Source organism: Nematolebias whitei, chromosome 21 (assembly GCF_014905685.2).
Source record: "Nematolebias whitei isolate Nwh7 chromosome 21, NemWhi1, whole genome shotgun sequence".
Lineage (NCBI taxonomy): Eukaryota > Metazoa > Chordata > Actinopteri > Cyprinodontiformes > Rivulidae > Nematolebias > Nematolebias whitei.
Window position 1 is genome coordinate 15,652,278 of NC_056518.1, and position 24,556 is coordinate 15,676,833.

Sequence of the window (24,556 nt, forward strand, 5' to 3'; positions counted from 1 at the left end):
ACTGGGCTTAAGACTTTCCTTTTTGATAAATCCTACAGTTGGGGTTGGCTTATTATGCTGCCATAGACATAGACTACTGGAGGACAAAATGACATAATTTCTTAAAATGAATTGTTACCAATGAATAGTTTTCATTTGATATCACAGTATTTCTATCTTAACATGTGATTCTTGGCCTGACATTGTGTATCTGTTACTCTCAAACCCAGCCGGTCGAAGCAGATGGCCACTTGTCTTGAGCCTGGTTCGGCTAAAAGTTTCTTCCTCATGAAAGTTTTTCCTTTCCACTGTCGCCTTCATGCTTGCTCAAGATGAGAATATGTAATGAAGTTAAACTCAAAGCAGTCTGCTCCTCATTTAATTAACTTTATTAACTTACTTTTTATATATATTAATGATAGTATTCAGTGTCCTGAGATGACTTATGTAGTGACTTGTCACTATATAAATAAACTGAACTGATTGTGTGACTGTTGGCACAGCTGATATGATTCAAACTATGAATAACTCTCAGAACACTACTTTAAAAATGACCAGACTATCTCTTTAATACTACAAAGTCCAACTGAATGGAATGTGTTGCCTGCAAATAACTTATTTCTAAATTAAAGTAAAAGAGTCACATGATGATTACAAGTATCTACACGTAGCTTGAATGCAAACACATTGCTTAAGTCCATGTACTGTAGATAGGGCATGTTGTAAAAACTCAAGAAAGAAATTATTGCACCAGAAGACATAAAAAAATGTGATTAATTTATGATCTATTATATCATTTTTTTATTTCTAATAACATGCATTGCTAAACACATAACGGACATTGTCAAAATGCAACATATTCAGCTCTATGTGGATGAAATAAAACAAACAAAAAATTGCTAAAACAGCTGATTTCAGAACTCTAAATAAGAAATACAGATGTTCTGTTTCTAGTCTTTACACAAAACAACAAAAGGGGTGTGGCTTTGTAATGATTTACATAAAAAACTATAATCCGTTAAATCATTTTATTTATTTTCCCTTTTTTACAGTGTTTGTTAAAGTTATATTGGAGAGGATGCTGCATATCTGATTTCTTTTTGTTGCATTTACTTCACTACAGTCAATAAAGCGCTGTGCTGCAATAAATCATTGTGTGGAATGAGGTTGTTTTGAATCAAATTAACTGTGTGGCCGAGAATAAAGTTAAGTGATGCAAGGAGTTTTGTTTGCACATTGAGTGTTAAGATCCGGACTGTCTTGTTGAAACACCTCGGCAAAATTGAACTCAGCCGTGCCTATTCTTTTGTCCTTTTTTAGCATCAGTCCAAATAAAAAAAGTGGCCACATTTATCTGAAGGCTACACAAAGAGTGATTCTTTCAGAGGTGGCAAACAGTATGAAAAGCTCACTTCTTCTTGACAAAACTCCAGTGTGAGTATCTGTGTGTGTTTCTACATTAATATGTATTTCTGTTTGGAGCATGCGGCTCTGGCTCCTGGCCACTCAACCTTTACTCATTGTGAGCAGAATCTCTTTTCCACACTCCAGTCTGGCCACCTGCCCTCCTGCAGGTGGCCACTTTGACAACACCTTACTGGCACCCAGTGGTGATGGGAGGTACTGCATCCACTTGATGCTCGGCTGCCGGCAGTGGGAGTGGGAGAACTGTTTACAAGTGGCATTTGGCCCTAATTAAAAGCAGCACTTGTTGGAGCACTAGGTCTGCAGAGGGACTCGCATCCACGGTGACGCAAACTGGGCCACGGATCCTCCGATAAGCTTCCTCCACTCTGCACATAAACACAAACACACACGGGTCAACAAGGGAGCACTACCAGGAACACATCTGACAATGTTTTTGCTGCACTGTCATGCGTATGTATGCACATGTAATAAAAAATGTCTCAGGGTGCAGATTTATACTTAAAAAAAAATACTTGTGCTTGTGATTGGCAGTTTGCTGAAACCTCTCTCTTTCTGTTTTCTAATTCTGCTGGCCCAACATCTGGCTGTCCCAAGTGGACAAGCCGTTGCGTCAGGACAGGAGATGAATGAAAGTAGCTATCGACCTGTCTGAGTAGCAACTAACTGGGCCGGCAACGGCTGCGAGTTTTGACCAGCTTAATGGAGCGCAGCAGCTCAGCAACTAATCACCTGCTCTTTCTCATCAGCTCCTTCCCCCGTGGGACGGTAATTGATTGTTAAGTGTTTGATGGATCAGACTAAGACTGAGCTGGCCTGGCTGTGAAAACGCTGTACAGTTTGTACTTTCTAGCACGAAACATGTGTTGAAGTGTGACCCATGGTTGAGGTTACTTTCCTCTTGTCTGGTATTACCAACCCTGGGAGCCGTATACATTCATACTACACAATTAAATAACGTCTTAACATTGACTAAACTGCAAGAACTGTGCTACTATATAACATAATAAATTTGATTTCTACAGTTCATGATTTTTCTTAAAGCAACTGATTTTTATATTTTTTCGGACGCTATGTTTTTTGTTGCAAAATAACTGCCATTGAGCACCATTTCAATTGTAAGAACGTCTTCAATTAAGACCATTTGCATTGACGCTCTGACAGATCTGTTTTAAAAGCCAAAAATCATGTTGATTAATAAATGTACCTGATTGCAAGGGAATCAAATGCCAACCATTTATAAGAATAATTAAACAAACGTGTCTGATTTTCATTGAATACATTTTTACATGTACGAGGAACTCTCCAAATGAATGGGTATTTGTTAATTTAAGCTGTGTTCCACTGATTTAAATGCCAAATTCAAAGTCATAAGTCTATATATCATATATTTTATTCATGTGCTCCAACAATTTCACCTGAGTCTGAAGAGTTGGTTGTGATCCAGCTCTTGTTCCTCATCTGTCTTTGTTTGACCTCTGTCCCTCAGCCTCCTCTTCCTCTCCTCGGGGTCCAGAGTGAGTAAGACCACCAGGCTGGGCTGGAGCAGGTCACTTGGCCAGCGATACACCTCAGAGCCGTCTTGTGGAAGGGCACTGACTGGGCCACTTACTGCCGTGGCGATGGCATAAGCTGCTGTGCTGTGCCAAAATCTGAGGATGGATACGAAGTAGTAGAGCGGAGGTGAAGACCAGTTTCACTGGTTTTCAAACTATTACAGGTCTTGAAAGATTGCAAATGGAACCAATGTTTAACTGTTGCTACTCTGACTTGTTTTGGTGATGAACAGTAGGAAACAGCTCCATGCCGGAGTCCCTTGTCATTCCCCAATCTGTTATGGAAGCATGATCCGTAGTGTACTTCCGGGTTGCACGGATCGCCGTTGTTTATGAATAAGAACTGTCTTAATTTATTTTGAAAAGTACGTGCTCTATCTCCACCGATCTTGATGTAGGTAATTTACACCACTCGTATTTCTGTTACAAGTCATTGCTTAAGATGATATGCGATGCGTTAGACCTGACCCCCAGCCTGGGCTGAATGAGAAAAACCATGAAAGATACAGAATAAATTATTTCCATGGTGAAACAGCGCCGCTCAGTGGTGAAGCTGCGTATCATTTTAACCATGACGTAAATATGTCAATGCTTTTAACAGAAATACGAGTGGCGTGTAGGCCTGTCACGATTAAAAAAAATTGTTGGACGATTAGTTGTCTCAGAAATTATTGCGATAAACGATAATACTGTTTGAAATTTAACAATAATTAATTGTCAAATTTTAGAAGAAATGCTGATTTGTTTGGAGTGTAGTACCTTTTTTTGACCACTTGATGGCAGTATAAGACTGTTTGAACCGAAGGATGGAAATCGGCAGCGATAGAGCACGTACTTTTCTAAGAAAATTAAAACAGTTCTTGTTCATAAACAGAATTATAACATTGTCTAGGAAAATTAATCAATTTATAGAAAGATATTTTAATTAACATTAATAAATATGGTATGATTCATAAATATATTTTATTAATATCAAGTAATTATTTCCAGTACAGTTTCCTTAATCTAGCATACTCAACAGTGATCCATGTGACCCGGAAGTATTCCTTTTAGCGGCTGCACAAACGAGCTACACTACGGATCGGCTTCTGTAACAGATCGGGGACTGACACCCCCTCCTTACTGGTCAGCCAGAAAATGACCTGGATTACAGTGGAGATGGAAAAAACTCTCCTTTCACCACTGGATCTGAGCAGGACATTCAACAAATGTGCTGGTTGTTGTTCCACATCTGTTTCCTCACAATATGTGCTGGATTATAAATGTAGACTGAAAAAAAAAAATAAATAAAGGCTGCTTCAAGTCAAAAAGAAGGAATATATCTTGCTATGAGAATTACAGTAAGAGATTAAAAAGACTTGTCTGTGTATCTGAAAACTGACAGGATGATGTTTATAAAAATGAGTAATACTTGTTAAAATATTACACTTCAGTCATGTAAGGCACTCAAAAAGGAAATAAAAGGTGAGTATCACGAAGAAAAATCACTTTCAGAATCAAAACATCAAGCCACAAATACTGTGATACATTACATTTTGGAACAGACTGAACATCACGGTTGTTCTTTTACTTCATCTGATACTGTAATGATTAGAGAACTATTCAATATTGAGTTGTTCAGTTCAACTAACAAGACGTGAGCCAACTCTTACCTGTCAACAATGACGGGGGCCTTCATGCCCTCTTGGCATATTTGCTCTGCAGTGATGTAGTTCCCGAGAGCATAGAAGGCTCTGCGAATGAGGGGCGGCTCTTGATCGAACCGGGCTCTCCAAGAGGACAGACACTGGGGAGGGGACCTCAAAAGGGTGGCCCCAAGAGTGTCCCTTAGCGATTCTGTAAGAGTAGTTTTACCTTGAACGGGAAAGGTGGAAAATGTTCACATGAAGCGTGTTAAAAACACAAAATCAAATAACTTCATAAAAATCGAACAAATGACTGAAGTAACACTTGAAATGTACACCTCACACTCCTATCTGACCTGTGTGCTGGAGTCCTCGTGAGGTTTCTAAGATGGTCAAGATGATTAAATAAACCATTTTCATCTGGATGTAATGTTTCTGAGCTCACAATACATGATATCCCATTAGGCGAAGCTCACTGGCAGATAATGGTTTTAGCAGAGAACCAGCCGTCACTTCATCCGACATCTATGCATCAAACCAATCCCGCGTTTATTTATGAAGTAATGGCATTAACCTGTAGCATCCAGGCCCTCGATGACAATAACAGGGAAGTCTGGTTTTCCTCCGGCTCTGCTGGGAAGCGTCCTCAGCACTGACGCGGTCTCTGGGATGATGTCACCACACTGCAGAACAGGCAGAGTCAGTGTGCTGCTGTGAGACAGCCGGCAGGAGGGAGTCGCACGGTGCGGTGCACATGAACACACACACGCTGCGCTGGGCCACCTGGCACAGTTAGATCAATTAAAGGCCCAACATTCAATTCACATCACCTGCCACCTTTCATGCCAGTGTTTCACACTCGGATCATCTCATGTTCAGAAATGACAAGATGAAATATTTTGTACTCCAACAAATACCGCCAAGGTTGTTTGCAAAAATGTTGTGCTCAAAGTCTGAGTTGGGGATGATGTTCAGCTATCACATTAAATGTTTGCTCAATATCTGTTAATACATTTTTGTTTTCTAAGGTCATTTAGCTGTGACTTCCATTAAGGAATCATGCTACGTCCAACTGTTAATTAGTTTTAAAAGTACATCTATTGAGGTCTTTCCAAACGTCTCATTAAAATGCATCCAGTGGTTCACGAGATATTTTACTAACAAGCAGATAGGGTTGAGTCCAATAGTTAAAGGTAAGGTTACGACCACATTAAATTTGAGCTCATTACCTCTAAAACTGTGAATTATAGCAATGTTTGTGTTTGTTAAAAACACCTTGCTGTTAGCCATCTTGAATTGGATCAACTCCAAAAGTTTAAAAACTTGTAGTTGTGTGCTTAATGATTAATTCCTGAAAGTTTTATTAAAATCCGTTCAGTCATTCGTGAGATATTTTGCTAACAATAAAACGCACTCACAGAAAGCGTTTGGGGCTCTTTAGGTTGTAGTTGCAATACCTCTGCTCACCACACGATGGAGACATTTCCCCCAAAATGTAGCCACACTTCATTCTGTTTATTTATTGAAACAACGAAGCGTTGCTGTGTATTATTTATGAACACACCTCTTTTAAAACGTCACAGGCCTCATCAAGGCTGTAGAAGACGTCAGAGTTGATCATGTTGAGAGTAGATGGGTGGCATGTTGGCGCTGCTGCTGGCACCATGTAAAACTTTGGAGCCACTTCCATCATTTCTCTCTCTGGATTTGTCCACACGTGCTGAGTCCACAGCTCATCTTCACCCCACGAGTAAGAACACACCAACACCGGATCATGCTGCTCTAAATGACCCAAAAGTCTCTCAATCAGGGAGGAATTCTCAGAGTTGCCTTTTAAGAAGTAGCCCTTGATGAGAGAGTTTTTAGCATCGGGAAGAAACGACAACATGTTGGAGAAGTCCGCGCCTGGAGGCAAGTCTCCCATCAGCCTGTCTTTCAGCTCCCAGTAACACTTCTCTCTCCTGATCCTGTCGCTGCTGCACACCAGAAGGGAGTAGCACTTATTGCCCCCCCACTGGAGCTTGGGGAAAGTCAGGGGCGCATTTTCTCCTCGCTTCTCCTCCTGAAGCCCAAAATAAAAAGGCGCTCCGTCCAGCTCCACGGAAAAGACGCGCGAGGACCAGCGCGCAAAAACACCCCCGAGATCTGTCAACCGCCTCGCCATGTTTCTCATGTTCCTCTCACCACATGAGCTTTCTCATGTTTTTTATCAGCGAGGTTACATCAACTGTTTCCGGAGCAGAGGAGGAGAAACGAAAGCAACCGAGCCGGAGAAAGGAAAACGAAACTTAAACCATTCCTGAGAAATGATTGTAAAACTTAAACCAACAGTCGCGTGCGTGTGCTTATGACGCAACGTGCTTTGACACAACAAACAGTGGAGACGATCTTTAAAGGGTCAACGTGCATTCTCTCTTTTTACAGCCACACTAATACAGAGTTTGTGAACCCCTTAGAAATGTTCTGCATGAATATGAAACATGAGATTTTCAAACAAATCCTAAAAGTACATAAAGAGAACGAATGAGACAAAAAATAGTGTACTTAGTCATTTATTTATTGAGGAAAATGATCCAGTATTACATATTTGTGAGTGGTAAAAGTATGTGAACCTCCAGGATCATCCGTTAATTTGATCATTGTGATGATGATCAGGTGTGAGTGTGCACCCTGTTTGATTTAAAGAACTGGGTTTAGATGAGAAGTTTGTTTGGACAAAGGAAAACGGCATTCCTGCATAAGAACCTTACCCCATCTGTGAAGCATGGTGGTGGTGGTATCATGGTTTGGACCTGTTTTGCTGCACCAGGATGGCTTGATGGGACAATGAATTCTGAATTATATCAGAGGATTAAAGAGGAAAGGACTTCTGTCCATGAAGAGAATCTCAGGAGAAGGTGGACAGATTAACACTTCGCTGGACCCTGGGCAACAATCTTCAAGGGCCCCCATCGTCACAACCCCATAATCACATCTGTCAAAAATACAGAATAAATTACTATAATATACAGTAAATATACTTAAAACTCTAACTATCAAGTGTATTTTCATGTATAAAACTCCAAATGCTCCTAGAACTATAAATGCTATGTCCTCTTGTTGACGCAAACCATAAAGACTGAGTTAAGTTGAACGCACCTTGAACACCATATGCATTTGTAATGGGGGGGGAGACACTGATTGTGTGTGTGTGTGTGGGGGGGGGGGGGGGGTTGTCCTCTGGGCACTTGCCCAGTTGCTGTATGGTTAATCCGGCCCTGGTCATGCAGCAAGACAATGAGCCTCAGCACAAGTTGTTCCTCCAAACAATGGTTCAAGTAGAATACAGGTCCTGTTTTGGAACGACCAAGTCCAAGTCCTGACCTTAATCCAATCCAGATGTTGTGGAAGGACCTGAAGCAGCTGTTAATGTGTGGAAACCACCAACATCCAGAGCTGAAGCTGTTCTGTGACACCAGATACTGAAAGGTTCACATACTTTTGCCACTCATAAATATGTAACAATGGATCACTTTCCTCATTAAGTAAATAATCAAGTATAATGTTTTGTCTCATTTGTTTAACTGGGTTCTTTTTATCTATTAGGACTTGTGTGAAAATCTGATGTTTTAGGTCATATATATATATATATATATATATATATATTCTAAAGGCTTCACAAAGTTTCATATTCTGCTTCCAAACTTTTGGCTGCACCTCTCAAACTATCCTGCATAGTTGTAAAATGACATTTAGTGGGCGTGGCTCAACAGAAACGCATCCTGCAAGCTGCGACTCCAGTTTCGCTTTCCCTGCGTGTAAACAGAAACTTCTGCGCGCGTCAGCTGACTCACTCCGGGCGGACTATTTAAGGTGCCGCTTCACAGCCTCCATCTGCATCCACAAAGACAAGCAGCGCAACACCTGCAGTCAAGATGCTTCTCTCCACTTTGACGCCGAAGGTCCTGCAGCTCTGCATCAGCACCATCCTCAGCATCCTCTCCACGGTTTGGTTCTGGACCAGAGGAGCCTGCAGGAGGAAGGTGGACCCCCTTCCGGATAACAGTCCTCAAGACCCTAACGCGACCACCCCGACAAGCGTCAACTACCACTTCACGCGCAAATGTAATTACAAGTGCGGCTTTTGTTTCCACACCGCGAAAACCTCCTTCGTCCTCCCTCTGGAGGAGGCCAAGCGGGGTCTCCAACTTCTGAAGGACGCAGGTAAAGTTCATACATTGCTTATTCATTTGTTTATTTGTGCACAAAGCTAATCTGTTTTTTTTTTTTTATCTCATTTAAGGAATGGAAAAGATCAACTTTTCTGGAGGGGAGCCCTTCTTGCACGATAAGGGGGACTTCCTGGGGAAACTGGTCCAGTTCTGTAAAGTGGACCTGCAGCTCCCAAGTGTCAGCATCGTGAGCAATGGGAGCATGATCAGAGAAGGATGGTTCCAGAAGTATGGTGAGATCCAGTAATAGCGACAGGCTTTAATCTTTGCTGTATGGTGTAAAAAAAAATTAATTATCGCCTAAAAGCAATGTGTCTGTTAGCAAAATAACTCATAAACCAGTGGGCGGATTTTAACTAAACTTGCAGACTTTAATCATTGGATGTATATCTACAGCTGATTAACTTTTAGACTCAACCTGATTCAAGATGGTTGTGAAAATTGACTGATCTTAAAAACGTCAAAAAATGGCTTTAGCTCTGTTTATTTCACAGATATTGGGTGAAAATCTGCTGTGGGAGTAGGCAAGAGTGATCCTCTGCACATAATCTGAGCACTAACAATAGTGCATGAGATATTTATTAAAAATGTTGCTATTTGGAGTTTACTTTTTTTTTTTTTTTGTCTGTTAGCAGAATATCTTATGAACCACTGGATGGATTTTAATGAAACCTGCAGGAAATATTCGATAGATAAATGTTTACAAATGTTTAACTTTTGGAGCCAAGCTAATTCAAGATGGCTGCCATAGCCAGCTCACTAATGAAAACATCAAACTGGCTATAACTGAGTCAGTGTTGCACGCACTGTACTAAAATTTGGTGAAGTTGTAGCTGAAATTCTATCACAACAGGTAGTTCAAGTGCTACGCACTATGTGAGAATTTTGCTTAAAAATTGAGCATTAACTGTTAGGTCAACGTGGACTGTCTGTTAGCAAAATATCTCGTGAACTACAACTCTGGTTTTAATGACTCTTGTAGAAAGTGTTCATTAGCTAGTCCACTATAACTGATTAATCTTTGGAGTCAATCCAATTCAAGATGTCTGCCACAGCTAATCAATATTAGCAAACACAAAAATGGCTATAACCCAATAAGTTTGACAGATATTGAGCTACAGTTTGACGTGGTGGTAGCTGAGAGTCATTCACAACATATATTCTGAGGGTGATATCTCACATTATTGCATGATGTTGTGCTTGACTTTTAAAAATTCATAGTTTGACCAAAACAGTTTCTACTGTTATTTCTAAACATAAAATGGTTTTCGTTTGAAACTTAGCCTTTGAAGTGAATGAAATCTGGAAACGTTATCGTCCTTTAAATTAATAAGTCTCTGGACTTTTTTTTTTTTCTTCTTCTTCTTTCTAGGCAACTATCTGGACATCCTGGCCGTCTCTTGTGACAGTTTTGACGAAGAAACCAATCAGCTGATCGGCAGAGCTCAAGGCCGGAAGAGCCACATCGAGAACCTGTACAAGATCCGCGGCTGGTGCCAGCAGTACAAAGTGGCCTTTAAAATCAACTCCGTCATCAACACCTTCAACGTCCACGAGGACATGACGGAGCAGATCAACCAGCTCAACCCCGTCCGCTGGAAGGTGCGGGCGGACGCGCAGAGCAACTCTGTTCAGACGTTTGACCGCACGGCGCTCATCCTCTCGTGCGCCCGTTCTTTAGGTGTTCCAGTGTCTGCTGATTGACGGGGAGAACGCAGGAGAGGCCGCTCTGAGGGAGGCGGAGAGGTTCGTCATCGAGGAGCAACAGTTTCAGGAGTTTCTGGACAGACACCGGGGCGTCCCCTGCCTCGTCCCCGAGTCGAATGAAAAGGTACGAAACGCGACAGGGACACGTCGGCTGCGCATTTTCCATCGTTTCTCTCGGTTTGGCTTAAGTTTCGTCGTCGTAAGTGCGTCTGTAAATTCACTCAGCGTGGTGCCGAAGTGCGTGCATTTGCACCGTTCAAACGCGTTCACGGCTCTTTACTGTCATTCGCATCACATGTGGTACATGAGGTGGAATGAAATTGTGTGCACAGGGTCCCAGTTGCACCCAACAATAAAACAAAAAGCCATCAACAAAACTGAAAGATCTGCCTTCCAGTCTACTTTTGGAAGCTCTAGGAGCCGCAAGTAAACCTGCAGCCTGAGAGCGAAGTGCTCTGTTAGGAAAATATGGAACAATAAGATCTGCAATATAAGATGGAGCTAGGTTGTTGATGACTTTGTAGGTTAGAAGTAGGATTTCGAATTCTATTCTGGATTTGACAGGGAGCCAATGGAGAGAAGCTAAAAAGAAACAGTATATAAGGAACTAAGATAACGCATACGCTAAAATATCTAAAATATATGTTAAACACTAATAACGTAAAGTAATACGGTGTATTAAACAGCAGCCCGAACATGAGTCTGTAGTGAGCACATGGGTATGAATGAAGACAGCAACTTATATGTGCTGCCGATTCTCCATGACGCTGTAAACAAAAGTGTTTTATAACCGTCTAAGTTATAAGACGGTAACTCCATCCATCCATCATCTTTTACATGCTTCTTCCTTTTCGGATCGCTGGGATCACTGGTGCTCATATCCAGCAGTCTGAGAGGCGGGGGACACCCTGGACAGGTCTCCAGTCCATCACAGGGACACATAGAGACAAACAACCATTCACTCTCTCTCTCTCTCACACCTAGAGACAATTTAGAGTTACCAATCAGACTAACGTGCATGTTTCTTGTGTGTGGGAGGAAACTGGAGTTTCCGGAGTAAACCCACTCATGCACAAGGAGAACATAAAAACTCCACCCAGAATAAACCCCGCCCCCCCCAGCCGGGATTTGATCTGCAACGTTCTCACTGAGAGGCGGCAGCTCTACCAACTGCGCCACCGTGCCGCCGCTTTAACTCATTCTTGAATTAATGTTTGCAGATTGGGGAGCAGTAAGGACGCTGTTGAACAGGACAGGAAGCAAAAAGAAGTTGTTTTGCTTTAACATTTTCTGGATCTGTTGAACAAACGTTGTTAAATATGTGTTTCCCACAGATGAGGAACTCCTACCTGATTCTGGACGAGTATGTAAGTCACGTGCTTCGAACTGAAACGTTGATCGCAGTTACAAGTTGGTTTCTTTTACGCGTTCCTTTGGATTATTATTATTTTTTTGTTTGTTTGTTTTTCCAGATGCGTTTCCTGGACTGTCGAGAGGGAAGGAAGGACCCGTCCAGATCCATCCTGGATGTGGGGGTGAAGGAGGCCATCCTGTTCAGCGGCTTTGATGAAAAAATGTTTCTAAAGAGGGGAGGGAAGTACGTGTGGAGCAAAGCCGACATGAAGCTGGACTGGTGACATTCTGCAACTTGTACAGTATAAATATAAATGTGTATATATGTACTATGTGATGCTTCTGATAGCTGTAAAAATATTATTAAATGTGTTATTTATTGACAGTATTTTAGAGCTTTAGTGTGTTGTTTAATTTAAATTATTAACAGATGCTTAATTGAGTCTGCTGTTAAGTTTGTAATGTTTTATCATTTAATTGTTTACTGGTCAGGAATTAAATCTGTCTGTAAATCAGTTCTGCAATATTAAATGAAGTAAATTCTACTAATTATAGTACACTGAAAACATTTTTTTTTATATTAAGTGTAATTCTGTGTCCAGAGTGAAAGAAACCACCACTTGGTGTGCTCTTCAATAATATTGCAATAAAAAAATTTTTTTTTTTGTTTGTAAATATATATTTTTGCATTGTCGTGTTGATTTTTTAAAAAGTGTTAATATATGATGCACACACAAAATAAATGAATGGAATCTGAACTTTTTTCTTTGGATCTTTTTGTCTCCTTGCTGTTGCATCAAAGAAACACAGATATAACTGGTTCGTTCAGTTAATCAATTATGATTATGTTCTTGAGCTATATAGAGAAATCTGTCCTTAGGAATCCACTTCCATCTAAATATGCACAAATAGAATATTGTTGATGAAAGACATAAACGCCACCGGGAGCAGAATTGCACTTCCTGTTTTCTACTTCTATTAACTTGAGCTCTCTTGGTTAAACTGAAATACATCTGGTATCCATAGAAACATGAGAGTCTTGGCTAAAAGCTCATAAACCAGAATAAAACTATTCACCCAACATGTATCCCAGTGCGCTTTTAGAGCATTTTTCCAGCCAAAATCATCCATTTGGACCCAGTTACAAGGAGATGATTGGTTCAAGGTGAAATTCACTCAGTCTGCGTCGGACTGACGTGAACTTGACTAGTTTGATTCTACTTGATCTACAGATTTGAACGAGGGGTCATTTGGGAGAGGGAGGCTGGTGGAACAGTGAGGCTACAAGGAGCAGAGGTCACTAAGGTGCAGGACTTCAAGTACTTGGGGTCCACTGTTCAGGAAAAAGGGGGAGTGTGGTAAAGAGGAGAAGAAGAGAGTCCAGGCAGGATGGAGTGGATGGAGAAATGTTTCACGAGTGATTTGTGACAAAAGAGTGAAAGCAAAGGTCAAAGTAAAAGTTTATAATACGGTGAAACCAGCTATGTTGTATGTTCTGGAGACAGTGGCATTGACAAAAAGACAGGAGAAAGAACTGGAAGTGGCAGAAATGAAGATGTTGAGGTTCTCCTTAGGAGTGACAAAGATGGAAAAGATTAGGAATGAGATCATCAGAGGTACAGCACAGGTTTGAAGAACTGGGATATAAAGTTAGAGAGACCAGACTGATGCACCAAAGTCCATGCTCAATTATCCAGACAGATGGTTTGGACAAGACGAGAGACAGTGGGTGTATTGGTAGAAGGATTTTAGAAATACAGCTGCCAGGAAAAAGACAAAGAGTAGATATGGATGTACCATAGTTAGGACTTGGGTTGAGGACAGAGTGAGATGGAGAAGGATGACTCGCTGTGGCGACCCCTGAAGAGGGAAATGCAGAAAAAAATGAATTGTTGAATTTTAAAACCTAAAAAAAAAATCACTGCATTCACAGATAGTTTTAAACTGTGCCAAAATTTGCCGTCTTGTGGCAAATTGCAAAATCAACATAACGTTGCTCTAGAAATCTTTGCACAGGTAATGTCCACATGAAGATTCATAGTTTCCAAGAGTGTTTAACCTTATTCATTATGTTTTGAAAGGGGTTATACTCTGTGAAGAAGAAATAAATAAATAAAAACATCATTATTTTCGATGTTCCGTCCTCCTTTTCTTTGAAAAAGTAGCAGCTGATGTAATGCTTATACATCTGATGAAATCTTCCAAGTGTTGGCTTTCTTTAAATACTGAGATTATTTTAACAGATTAATTGCTGAGAAATACCATTTTTGGGGGGTGGGATGGGGATGATATTTTCGAGCTGGGTCTAAAAGGAAACCCCTTGGGGATGTAATGGAAGACACTGGCAATAAAATAATTCTCACTTGCTGTCAATAGTTGCTTCAAAACAGTTGCCCAAAAAAAAAAAAAAGTTTGACATTTGTCTTTTGTGTGCTTCAAATTCAGATTCTCTGACAGCAACAAAAACAACAAAAAAATAATTTAAAAGAAAAATAGTTTTCTTTCTGTTTTTTTTTTTCTCTCTCTCTCATTGCTAATAAAGAATGTAATATATTATTTATTTTTGTAGTAAAACAAAACCAAAAAAACACCCAAGAAAAAGGTATTTATCATATAATCATAGAAACACTCATTTTTAAAATGTATGTATTTAGTCTGTCTGCAGAGGCATGTGAATATTTTGAATTCTTGAAAAGGTGAAAATTAAAACCCTTAACATCATTTGGCCAGCAGAGGGCGCGCTTGTCTATGGGGAAAACTACAGGCGCCCGGCTGACTCCGCCTCAGAGGGGCAGCGCAGGACAACAGACCCGGAGCTTCTGCGCGTTTATTTATTTATTCGACAAATGGCGTCTCTCCAGAGAGAAGCAGCTGATTTCATACCGAGAACAGGAACAGAGGAGAGGTAAACACACCGCCACCGTATTTCTTTGCAACAAGAAATCCTGTTGCCTTTTTTTTTTTGTGTGTGTGTGTGTGTTCCTGCGGGCTTTGCGTGGTTTTCAGACTGCGGGACGTTGCGCACCGCCGCTGCTGTTCCTGCTGTGAACACACTGTCAAAAGCAAAGCAGAGAAAAGAGGAGAGAGGAGCGGGGGAGTCAGCTGCACTTCTTTCCCCCTTATTCCCGCTGTGTTGTTGCGTGTTGTCGGTGTTTTTGCTTCACCGGGGCCCAAATTCAAGCGTATTGGCGACAGAAGCGGGTCAGATGTTTCCACCCAGGGATACAAAATAAAACAGTGGCATCATCACCACCCTCATTCGGAGAGATGCCCTCCCCCTCCGCCTGACTGCCCCTCTTAGTTAATCCAATTCAGGAGATCATCTCTGCAACCCCTGCTGCCAGGTCACACCACCGAGACGGCGTTATCCCAGCAAGCCAGGTAAGCCTTGGATAAAATCTTACATTTACCACCCATTTTCTTCTTTCCCCTGTAAGATACAGGTTTTCTGATGGCAGCTATTCACCATGAAGCTTTGTAGCCCACTCTCTTGTATAATAGCTGTTGGTAACTGCTTTAAATAGACACCAGTAAGATTTGTTTTCCATGCTGTTACTTGATCATGGTTGTTATTGCAATTGTTGCCTCAGATCCTGTTTGTCTGCCCCCAAGCAAAGAGTCAGTGGCTCCACTCTGCTCCAAAGGCTACTTCATTTGTTATTAGTGCTCTGAGATTTTTTTAAGCAGTCACATTAGATTCAGATTTCTAGACATACAACAGAGGAGCCATGCAGTCTATGTTGGTGCCTCTCATGTTAGTGTACAACATGCAGATAATGTTTCTACTAGCCCTGCTATATGATGCTTTTACCTCCCTGCAGTTAGTTTGATATGTTTGGAGTGGAGGAACACAAGTTAACAACCAAACAGATTCAATGGATGGGGAATAAATGGTTGCTTTGAGGCCTTTCCTGTCCTAAACAAGCGTCTCATCCTATTGATTCTAGCTTCAATTTCATGTTTCTAGCCGCAACATAAACTGAGCTACATGTTTCATTTTTTACAGTAAAACACACATTTAGAGTGCGGTATCCTTTGCATTTCAGGAAACATGGGAGTGATCCTATAAAGCACTTTTCCTACTTTTTATTTTCAGAAAATGAAGCTCTCTGCCAGGTAGGGCCACTCAGGGAATAAAGCGTCAAGCTGCTACTCCCTTCCTCTCACTGTGCGTATTTGTCAAAAATAACAGATATATATTTTCTGCAAAGCAATAGCACACTTCTCTGAAATGGGCAGCAGTCAGATGTTTCCCCACAAGAGATTGGCGATGGAAAGAAACTGGGATGTTTTGAGATCTGTGCACCTTTTAAAAGCTGCACTCACACACAAAACATGCATGAGTAATATAATTTTGCTGTCTTCAAACCACCTTCAGTGAAGATTTTTATTGTCCACCACCAACGGTGAAGTGACAATAATGTTTCTGCCCGTCTGTGTCTGCGTGTTCGTCTGTCTGTTAGCAAAATACCTTATGAACCATATGACAGATTTTCATGAAACATTCAAAAAGTAATCACTGAATGTATATCTACAGCTGAATAACATTTAGAGTTAACACCATTCAAGAGGACTACTACAGCTAAGCAGCCTTATCAAACACCAAAACAACTTAAACTCACAAATCATATTACTACTAACTAAAATTAGTAGGGATGCACGATATTATTTGCATGGTATCGGTATCGGCCGATATTAGTGTTAAAGCTAAATATCGTACATCAGCCATTCCATCAAAATAACTCACCGCAGTTTTTTTAAATTATATATTATAAATTTATATAGTGTTACATTGTTTTCAGCCCCCTTTTGGACATCAGCATTGGTAGCAGGCCATGCAGAATAATTCCAAAGCTACGTAGTCTCTGTAAATAGGTCTAGGGGGGGAAAATTTCGGTATTTGTTATTGGTTATCGGTTATCGGCCAAATAAGTTTTGAACATATCTGCATATTGGATATCGGCCAAAAATCCAATATTCTGCATCCCTAAAAAAAGGTATCATAAATAATAGCCGAGAGTCATTCCCAACATGTAATTTAAGCACTAACATAATCAAAAAAGGTCTATCCTTAAACTTTATCGATATCTATTGAAGCCAACTCTGTTTGCAAAATATCTCATGAACCATTGGATAGAATTGAATTATTGTTTTTTTTTTTTTTTTAAAGTAATCCCTGAATGTACATCTACAACTCCATTTAAAATTGGAGTTATTCCAATTCAAGATGGGCGTCACAGCTAACTGACCTTATTTAAAATAAAAATGGGTATAACTCAGTCACTGTCACAGGTGTTGAGCTAATTTATGTCATCATCAGAGTCATCTTGAGTTAATTATCTGAGTACTAACACATTTCAAGATACCTCAGTATAACACAAAATTATGCATAACATCATTTACAATGTTTGACCAAAACTGTTATAACTTTGTCATTTTTCAGCACAAGATCTTTGTTTAAAACTATGTCATGGAATATATCGGGCGATATGCATTTTAGGCCTTTATTTTCTTGAGAATACATTTTCAGTATCAAATATACAAAGAGAGTTGTAGTTGCAGTATCTATCATGTAAACACCTTTTAGTTTTCTTATTTGTGGTGTGTCACATTACCCGTTGGTGTAATCACTAAAGTATGTCTGGGAGGTGTAAACAAGTTTGGGCCTTGGTTTTCCGGACCAGACTCCACGTGGTTCAGCGAGCCCTGATCTTTTCTAGGCCAGGAAGAAGCACCTAATGTTAAAGGGATTAGAAATGAGACAACCCTCAGAGTAAATACAACTAAGTAGTCATTCAAACCTAATCACAATCAGCGGCTGGCCTGTGAGGTCTTGTCAGAGTGGAGTCTCTAAATGGATGCAGATCTCAAAGGACTTGGCAGTACTAAATTCCCTGCTTGGGTAACCAGGCTTTGTTGCTTCTCTGATATTCAGCACATTCCGAGTGTGCGTTTTTGGTAAATCGCTCCTTTTTTTTCCCCCCACTGACCTTTTACTCTCTGTGAGAAGATGCCATTTGAGTGTTATCTGACTTCAGGAGTCTGTCTGGTCGCCAAGTCTTATGCAACACCGTAAATGCCACTTCAGCGGAGTGTTGTGACTGAGTGTCGAGGTGGTGCCAGTTTCCAGGTTAACGGTGTGTTTGGAGCCAAGATTGTGGGGAGGGCAGCCTCTGAACACGCATCAGTTGAGTCCTAAATAGCTCCTGGAAGTGAGGTTCAGCACTGGGCGAGCATTTTATTTCTTTGTGTTTTGGCTTGTCCGCCCGTTTGGGTTGCGGTGGGTCGAGACGGCGGCTGTAATGGGACGGTTATGTCACGTAATGTTTGTGTGTTGTGCTTTTTGTGGCTTTTTGAGCTGTTCTCACAGCCTCCATTCTGACAGTCAGGTATGGCTTGTAAAGTGAGCCACCATTATGTAACGCTCCTTAGAATTTGCTGACCATCTGACACTTTCCGAGATTGAAGCTTTTTTCAGGAATGTGTGCATTGCAGCTCACCCTTGCTGCTGAATGAGTCATATAAATAAGTAGAAAATAAGTCATTCTCGATGGAAAGTAACTGAACACTGTCTTCTTTTAAAATAGTGCAGGGTGGCCATTTTGTGCTCTAAAGCAGTTCTTGCACATACATGTCAAATGATGGTAAAATATGTTTTAAATACGTGTAGTTCTGCCAACAGTTCTAGCTGTATTTAACTGTTAGACTTTTTATGGGTGCTGGGTAGCCTTGAGCATTCTTCAGTAGGAATCTGGTATTTTCAAGGTTTTTAAAGTGCTCATCATTTGAACAAAGTGTTAAACATGTTTAGTCTTTATTTAATCATTTAGGTTTAAAATAAAAATTGATTTTATTTCAAGTGTCCTAAAGTTTTTGTGCTGCCCTGAATGTTTTTTATGGCTATTTTGTCCTTCTGTATGTAGAATTTTACATTTTATTTTAGAAATAGGCCCAGGGGCTTATTAAAGTGTTTATGTTTGATGCAGAGTGTACTTTTATAGTAGCTTTTTTTTAATAGCTTTATTGTGTTTGATTTCTGCGCTTTCGGTAAATATCCCATTGCATATATTTGGTTATTTGGAGCAAAATAATATGTGATTTAATGGGATGAGGAAGTAAAGTCTTAGTTTTCAGTCTGTATGCACAATCCAACACTGAGTTCTATATCACCCTAATAAAAGCTCCACCCTCCTGCTGTCCTTGGGTCAAAATGACCCCAGAGGCCTCACTTTTAAAACTTGGGTCTCAGGGGTCTAGTTGATCCAAGAGCAGGAGGATGGTTAAAAATTTACATTGAAAATGCTCAAATATGATTGTGAAGAGAACACGAGATGCAAGTTTGATGATCATACTTGATGTTTTTAGATTAACATTTCCAACAATGGCTGAGTTTTACTGTTTGCATTAGAAAAATGAATCTCCAAATTACTTGTAAAGGTTTGTTTCTTATATTTTTCATGTTAATTAAAGACACTTGCCCCTCAATCTGGCTGTGAATTGGCCGTGCTATTCCTGTGTGTTTTTGTCACTAAAACTTCCCACATGCAGTACGAATAAAAAAAAAAAAGAAGTGAAAACAACACATTTAGGGAGTCATTCTCAGAAATTGTGGCAAAAATTTACTGAACTATATGAGTCAGTGGTTAGTCAGTAGTAGGCCTAAAGCCTGCGCAGCCTGGTAAGTCATGCAACATTATTCCTGCGTAAAGGAAAGAAATCAAGCATTTGCATGATAACTACGGTTAAACAAATAAATGTGGTTTAACGCCACATTCTAGAAATTTGCAGCTCCAGGAGCAACGTTATTATCTTCATAGTGGCACTTGTTGCTGGATAAAGCATTCATCATAACGGTGCCTCTACAGACGTGCATGTGATGTACCTGTTCACACCATTTTAGATATTGACCCTTAGTGTGATTTCAGTAACTTTCACAGCAGGATTAGGCCTGTTTCTAAACGCAATGCTGCACAAAACATGATCTGCCACTACTATCCTCTAGTACAGACGTTTCTTTGAATCCTTTTAAACTTAAAATATTATATTTTACATGGAATACCCTATACCTTTGCAATGTTGTACAGAGAAAACCTAATCCTCTGTTGATGTAGACTCAGATTTGTTCCGTCTCAAACTGGTGCTAAATGCTGATAAAACCAAAGGGATGTTGGTTTTCAAACAGGAAGTCTGTACCAGCAGTCTTTCCTTCTATCTTATCTACGAATGGTGTTTCTATTGAGTTTGTTGATTCTTACAAATACTTGGGAATCTTGGTAGATGCACATCTCTTTTTGAAGCCTCGTGTTGAAAACTTGGTAAAGAAGTTGAAAGTAAAATTGGGTTTCTTTTTCAGAAATAGATCCTGTCCAACTCTGAATGCTAGGAAACGCCTTGTAACTGCGGCTTTCCTTCCCTCCATTGACTACGGTGAAATTATTTATATGAACGCTCCTACAAGCATCTTACAGATGTTGGACGCTGTCTATCATGGTGCGCTAAGATTCATAACTGGCTGTAACTACTGTACACACCAATGTACCCTGTATTCACTGGTTAACTGGACATCATTAACTTCACGCAGACTCTCTCACTGGTACATTTTCATCTTTAAATCACTTCTTGGTCTGCTGCCTTCATACATCTCTCCTACATGTCACATTGTCAGTGCAGCTACAGCGTGCACTCCCAAGACATCATTACCTGCAGTGTCCCATCAGTGCAGACTGAACTTGGCAAAAGGGCCTTCTCTTACTCCGCTTCTGTAACCTGGAACACCTGGCAGAAAGATCTGAAGTTGTCGACCTTGACCTCCCTAAGGGATTTTAAGCAACTGTTAAGTTCCTGGCAAAATCAATTCACACATCTTCCTGTTTTTAGTATTTTACACCATTTTATAGAGCGTGTTTTTATTTTGTTTTATATATTTTATATACTTTTCATGTTATATGCTTTCATATGAATGTTCATTGTTGTGTGTACCTCATTTATGGTCCAAGTCGTAAATGAGTCTTCGTGACTCAATTCAGTTAAGTTCAGTTTATACCTGTATAAATTAAGGTTGAATGAAATGTATTCAGTCTTTCATATTGGTGGTGTTTCAGCTTGGATGTTGGCCAGCTTTTTTAGAGCTTTCCAAATGATGAACTCCAGTCATCATGTCTGACAAGATACTGTATATCCTTTTTAAATTAACTCGGGCAATACTGTTGTTCAGCATACTGTTTTTGCACTATTAAGTGTTTAACGTATTCTTAGTTTAGTGTATTTCTTAGTTCATATCTTAGATCTTATTACTGTTTTTCTTTTACAATTGATACTTATGTTGGCTGTAACTTGGGCCCTGTGTACACAATTTCGTTCCACCACATGAACCACATGAGATGTGAATGACAATAAAGAAAACCTTGACCGTTACTGTTAAATACCCTCATGTCCCACTCCTCATCGGATGTAACTTACACATGGGAGATAAGACATTAAGCATTTTCCCTTTTTTTTTTTCTCGCAGATTAGGTTTGCTATAGATGACAAAAACATACTGGAAGTGTATAGAGAAATTAGGGACATATGTGGGTAAAGATAATGGATGGATGTTAAACATTGACTGTTAAAGCCATACACAACCGGGAAACATTTTTCACAAATGTGTAAGCATGAGTTCTTAGTTCCTGTTCTGATTAGCAGATCCCTTTGAAGTGTATTTCTTTCCTTTCTTTTCTTTTAGTGGGTTTACATCCTGTGTGTATCTTTGGGCAAACCCAACAACATGATGCCATAGCATTTCCTAAGGTAGGATTTGGGCGTCCTCTTGATTCTGTTGTATTGTGATATGGTTGACTGGGATTTCTTTACGTGGCACACGCTCGCTATCAATAGGGACTGTGAGGCCTGTAGAGCAGAGGAGCAACAGACACAATGTTTCTGTTGTGGTGGGGTGTACAACTCTGAGATCTCTCAGTGTGTATAATCCTGGAATGTAACCAAGTCTTTGCACTGTTTTGTCTGCGGAGGCACAATTCCTGAAATTTCTTGGGAACAGTTTAGACTCTGAGTGCTTCTCTGTTGGAGTAGCTCTCTCTTCTCTTGTCAAGAAAACATTGTCCAGCGGAATGATGTCTTCCTTGTGCAGAAGACATGATTGGTATTTAAGGTGTGGCATATGTAGCAGTGTGAACGTTTGTATTATGAGCCAAGCAGGTAGGAGTTTTGTAAAAATTGTGATTGTGGAAGAAAACGGCTAAAACGTCACTTTTTTCTGCAAGATTTGAACGGTCATTGTTAGTTAAGGTCTATTTGTAACTTCTTTCTTTTTTTAGCTCAAGAAAATATGCTTTTTGTTACTTTCCTTGCGGATGGCATCGGCACATCATCACAACTGTTTGTTAGATGAAAAACTTCATTATGGAAGGAAACACAAAAAAAATGCATTAAAGTATAACAAAAAGCAGATCTTCAGCAGCTCAGAGACATCTAGTCAGATTTGTTCATTTGATAAAGATGCTGTCCAGAAGAGAATATAAAATAGATGCTGCAGCTTAACATCATAGATAAAACTAAGGAGAATAAAAATTGGAAGGTGTTGTCATTTAATAATTTATTAAAGGCCTGATCGAACCCTCTAAACAGCAGCTCATATATCAAATAAACCCACTGCTGCAGTGTATCTGTTCAGCAGTGTAGACCTGTGGAAGCTGTGCCGACAGAGGTATTAAGTATGCCATTTTTCCAAGAAGTGGATGTTGTGCCGGAAGACTTTACCATTTTTTCTAAATGGGGTGTTTCTGTTCTACGAATGCATTCCTCTTTAAATATAAAATCTTTTCTTTTTGTGTGTTTTCACAACGTTTCACCTCAAGCAGTGTGGCTGTTCACATCTTACATTTTAAGCTCTCACCACATAAACCTTGAGTGACACTTGAGATTAAATTGTGTTAAAAAAAGTTCTTTGTTTTTTTTCACATTTTGCAACTTATCCTAAACTATATCAGTATTTTTAGGGCCAGATGCTAGAATTCTGTTTTGGTCCTGTTTTGTGAATCAGCACATCCCTGGAACCCTCAATAATCTCTAATTTACGTATAATGTCACCCTGCCTTAGGTTGTAATTAAACACATCTACACACCACCTGCCATTAACGTAGAGCAAATGGGGATGAGCTGTCCATCCATCTATTTTCTTCTGCTTATCTGGGGTCGGGTCGTGGGGGTAGCAGCCCAAGTATGGAGGCTCAGACTTCCCTCTCCCCAGCCACTTGGGCCAGCTCCTCCGGGGGAATCCCAAGGCGTTCCCAGGCCAGCCGAGAAACATAGTCCATCCAGCATGTCCTGGATCTTCCTCTGGGTCTCCTCATGGTGGGACATGTCTGGAACACCTCACCAGGGAGGCGTCCAGGAGGCATCCTAAACAGATGCCCGAGTCACCTCAACTGGCTCTTCTTGACGTGGAGAAGCAGCGACTCTACTCTTGAGTCCCTCCCAGATGACCAGAGCTAAGGGAGAGCAGACACCCGGTGGAGAAAACTCATTTCGGCCACTTGTATCCATGATCTTGTTCTTTTGGTCACAACCCAAAGCTCATGACCCTAGATGAGGGTGGGAACTTAGATCGACGGGTAAATTGAGAGCTTCACCTTTTGTCTCGGCTTTCTCTTCACCACGACAGACCGGTACAGACCGGGATGAGCTGTCGGATAATAATTTACAAAAATTAAATACATTACTCAGACATAAACAATAGTAATGGCAGCCTCACATATCCTGCAAGGACTTTGGTTTCAAGTCAAGTCAAGGTTTGTTATTGTCATTCTCATCACAGGTACATGTGATGGAACAAAATTGTGTACAAAGTACACAGGGTCCCAGTTACAGCCAACAAAAGTAAAAATTATAAAGAAAAACAGTAATAAGATCTAAGATATGAACTAAGAAATACGCTAAATTAAGAATACGCCAAACACTAATAATACATTTAGGTTTGTTAGATGATTGCACACAAATACTGCAGTCTGCATAAACTTAAATGCTTAATGTAAGTAAATGTAATGCATGTCAGATTAATCTTATTAATATTATTAGAGTTTAATCTATTCACTGTTGTTTAGCTGGAGAGTGTAAACATAAAGTCTGTAGCTGTAAAAAGCAGTGATTGACAACAAGCCGCCAGCAAAGTCAACCCTTTGCCCAGATGCTCCACATCTGTCAATAGAAATAGGCTCAGTGTGGTAAGCTTGTCACCTTCAATTAGCTTTAGAGGCAAAATAATGTGACCAAAGACAGCTTTTTAGAAAGTTGAACAAGTTTGTACTGATGTTACTGCGGATAAACTGTTTTGTTTTCCCTCTGACACCAGAAGAGATATAACCATTGTTAGTTTTTGTATTTTCTTACACACTGAGTGATGTAAAATAAATGAGTTATTGCTAAATTACAGACCAACTTTATACCACAAAATGACTTGAAAGAGAAAAACAGAACAATTTAAATACTTTAAAATCTCATAAATTTTACCACTCAGTCATGTGTTGCCTGAGCTTTACTTGTTTGTCGAACTATGTAGGATTACAGAGGAGTTAATGTTTGTCAAAATACAGTTCAAGTCTATATTTTAATTCCTTTGATTTCCTTTTTTTTATTTTTATCTTTTTTCATGAACTTTCTTTTTACTCAGTCCATTTTTTTCCCCTTATCATATATATTTATA

The 24,556-nt window shown here is 40.0% G+C and overlaps 3 protein-coding genes across 3 annotated transcripts in view; 2 read left to right on the top strand and 1 right to left on the bottom strand.

Annotated features, from left to right (window-relative positions):
• Positions 1–1,605: 1,605 nt before the first annotated feature.
• On the bottom strand, positions 1,606–6,750 carry cmpk2 (cytidine monophosphate (UMP-CMP) kinase 2, mitochondrial). Its single transcript, XM_037694863.1, has 5 exons — positions 6,150–6,750; positions 5,160–5,268; positions 4,613–4,814; positions 2,823–3,056; positions 1,606–1,772 (listed from the first exon to the last, which is right to left on the bottom strand). Exons 1-5 carry the CDS (start codon positions 6,747–6,749, stop codon positions 1,652–1,654), a joined length of 1,266 nt encoding a protein of 421 aa, XP_037550791.1. The 5' UTR covers position 6,750; the 3' UTR covers positions 1,606–1,651.
• A 1,749-nt stretch (positions 6,751–8,499) lies between these two features.
• rsad2 (radical S-adenosyl methionine domain containing 2) lies at positions 8,500–12,140 on the top strand. Its single transcript, XM_037695534.1, has 6 exons — positions 8,500–8,788; positions 8,868–9,029; positions 10,169–10,398; positions 10,478–10,627; positions 11,838–11,870; positions 11,976–12,140. The coding sequence occupies exons 1-6, from the start codon at positions 8,500–8,502 to the stop codon at positions 12,138–12,140; spliced, it is 1,029 nt and encodes a 342-aa protein (XP_037551462.1).
• Positions 12,141–14,844: 2,704 nt separating this feature from the next.
• The window catches only part of rnf144aa (ring finger protein 144aa), a 36,643-nt gene continuing 26,931 nt past the window's right edge, over positions 14,845–24,556 (top strand). The window contains exon 1 of the mRNA XM_037694566.1: positions 14,845–15,237. The gene's annotated coding sequence lies outside the window, so the exon portion shown is untranslated. The remainder of the gene's footprint in view (positions 15,238–24,556) is intronic.

Excerpts from the sequence above, each read along its gene's own strand:
- cmpk2 (XM_037694863.1), bottom strand. The coding sequence starts at position 6,749 with ATGGCGAGGCGGTTGACAGATCTCGGGGGTGTTTTTGCGCGCTGGTCC. Across the intron at positions 5,269-6,149 it reads CCTGTGACGTTTTAAAAGAG|TGTGGTGACATCATCCCAGA; the intron begins GTGTGTTCATAA and ends CCTGTTCTGCAG. Across the intron at positions 3,057-4,612 it reads GCCCCCGTCATTGTTGACAG|ATTTTGGCACAGCACAGCAG; the intron begins GTAAGAGTTGGC and ends ATCCATCCTCAG.
- rsad2 (XM_037695534.1), top strand. The coding sequence starts at position 8,500 with ATGCTTCTCTCCACTTTGACGCCGAAGGTCCTGCAGCTCTGCATCAGC. Across the intron at positions 9,030-10,168 it reads AGGATGGTTCCAGAAGTATG|GCAACTATCTGGACATCCTG; the intron begins GTGAGATCCAGT and ends TCTTCTTTCTAG. Across the intron at positions 11,871-11,975 it reads ACCTGATTCTGGACGAGTAT|ATGCGTTTCCTGGACTGTCG; the intron begins GTAAGTCACGTG and ends TTGTTTTTCCAG.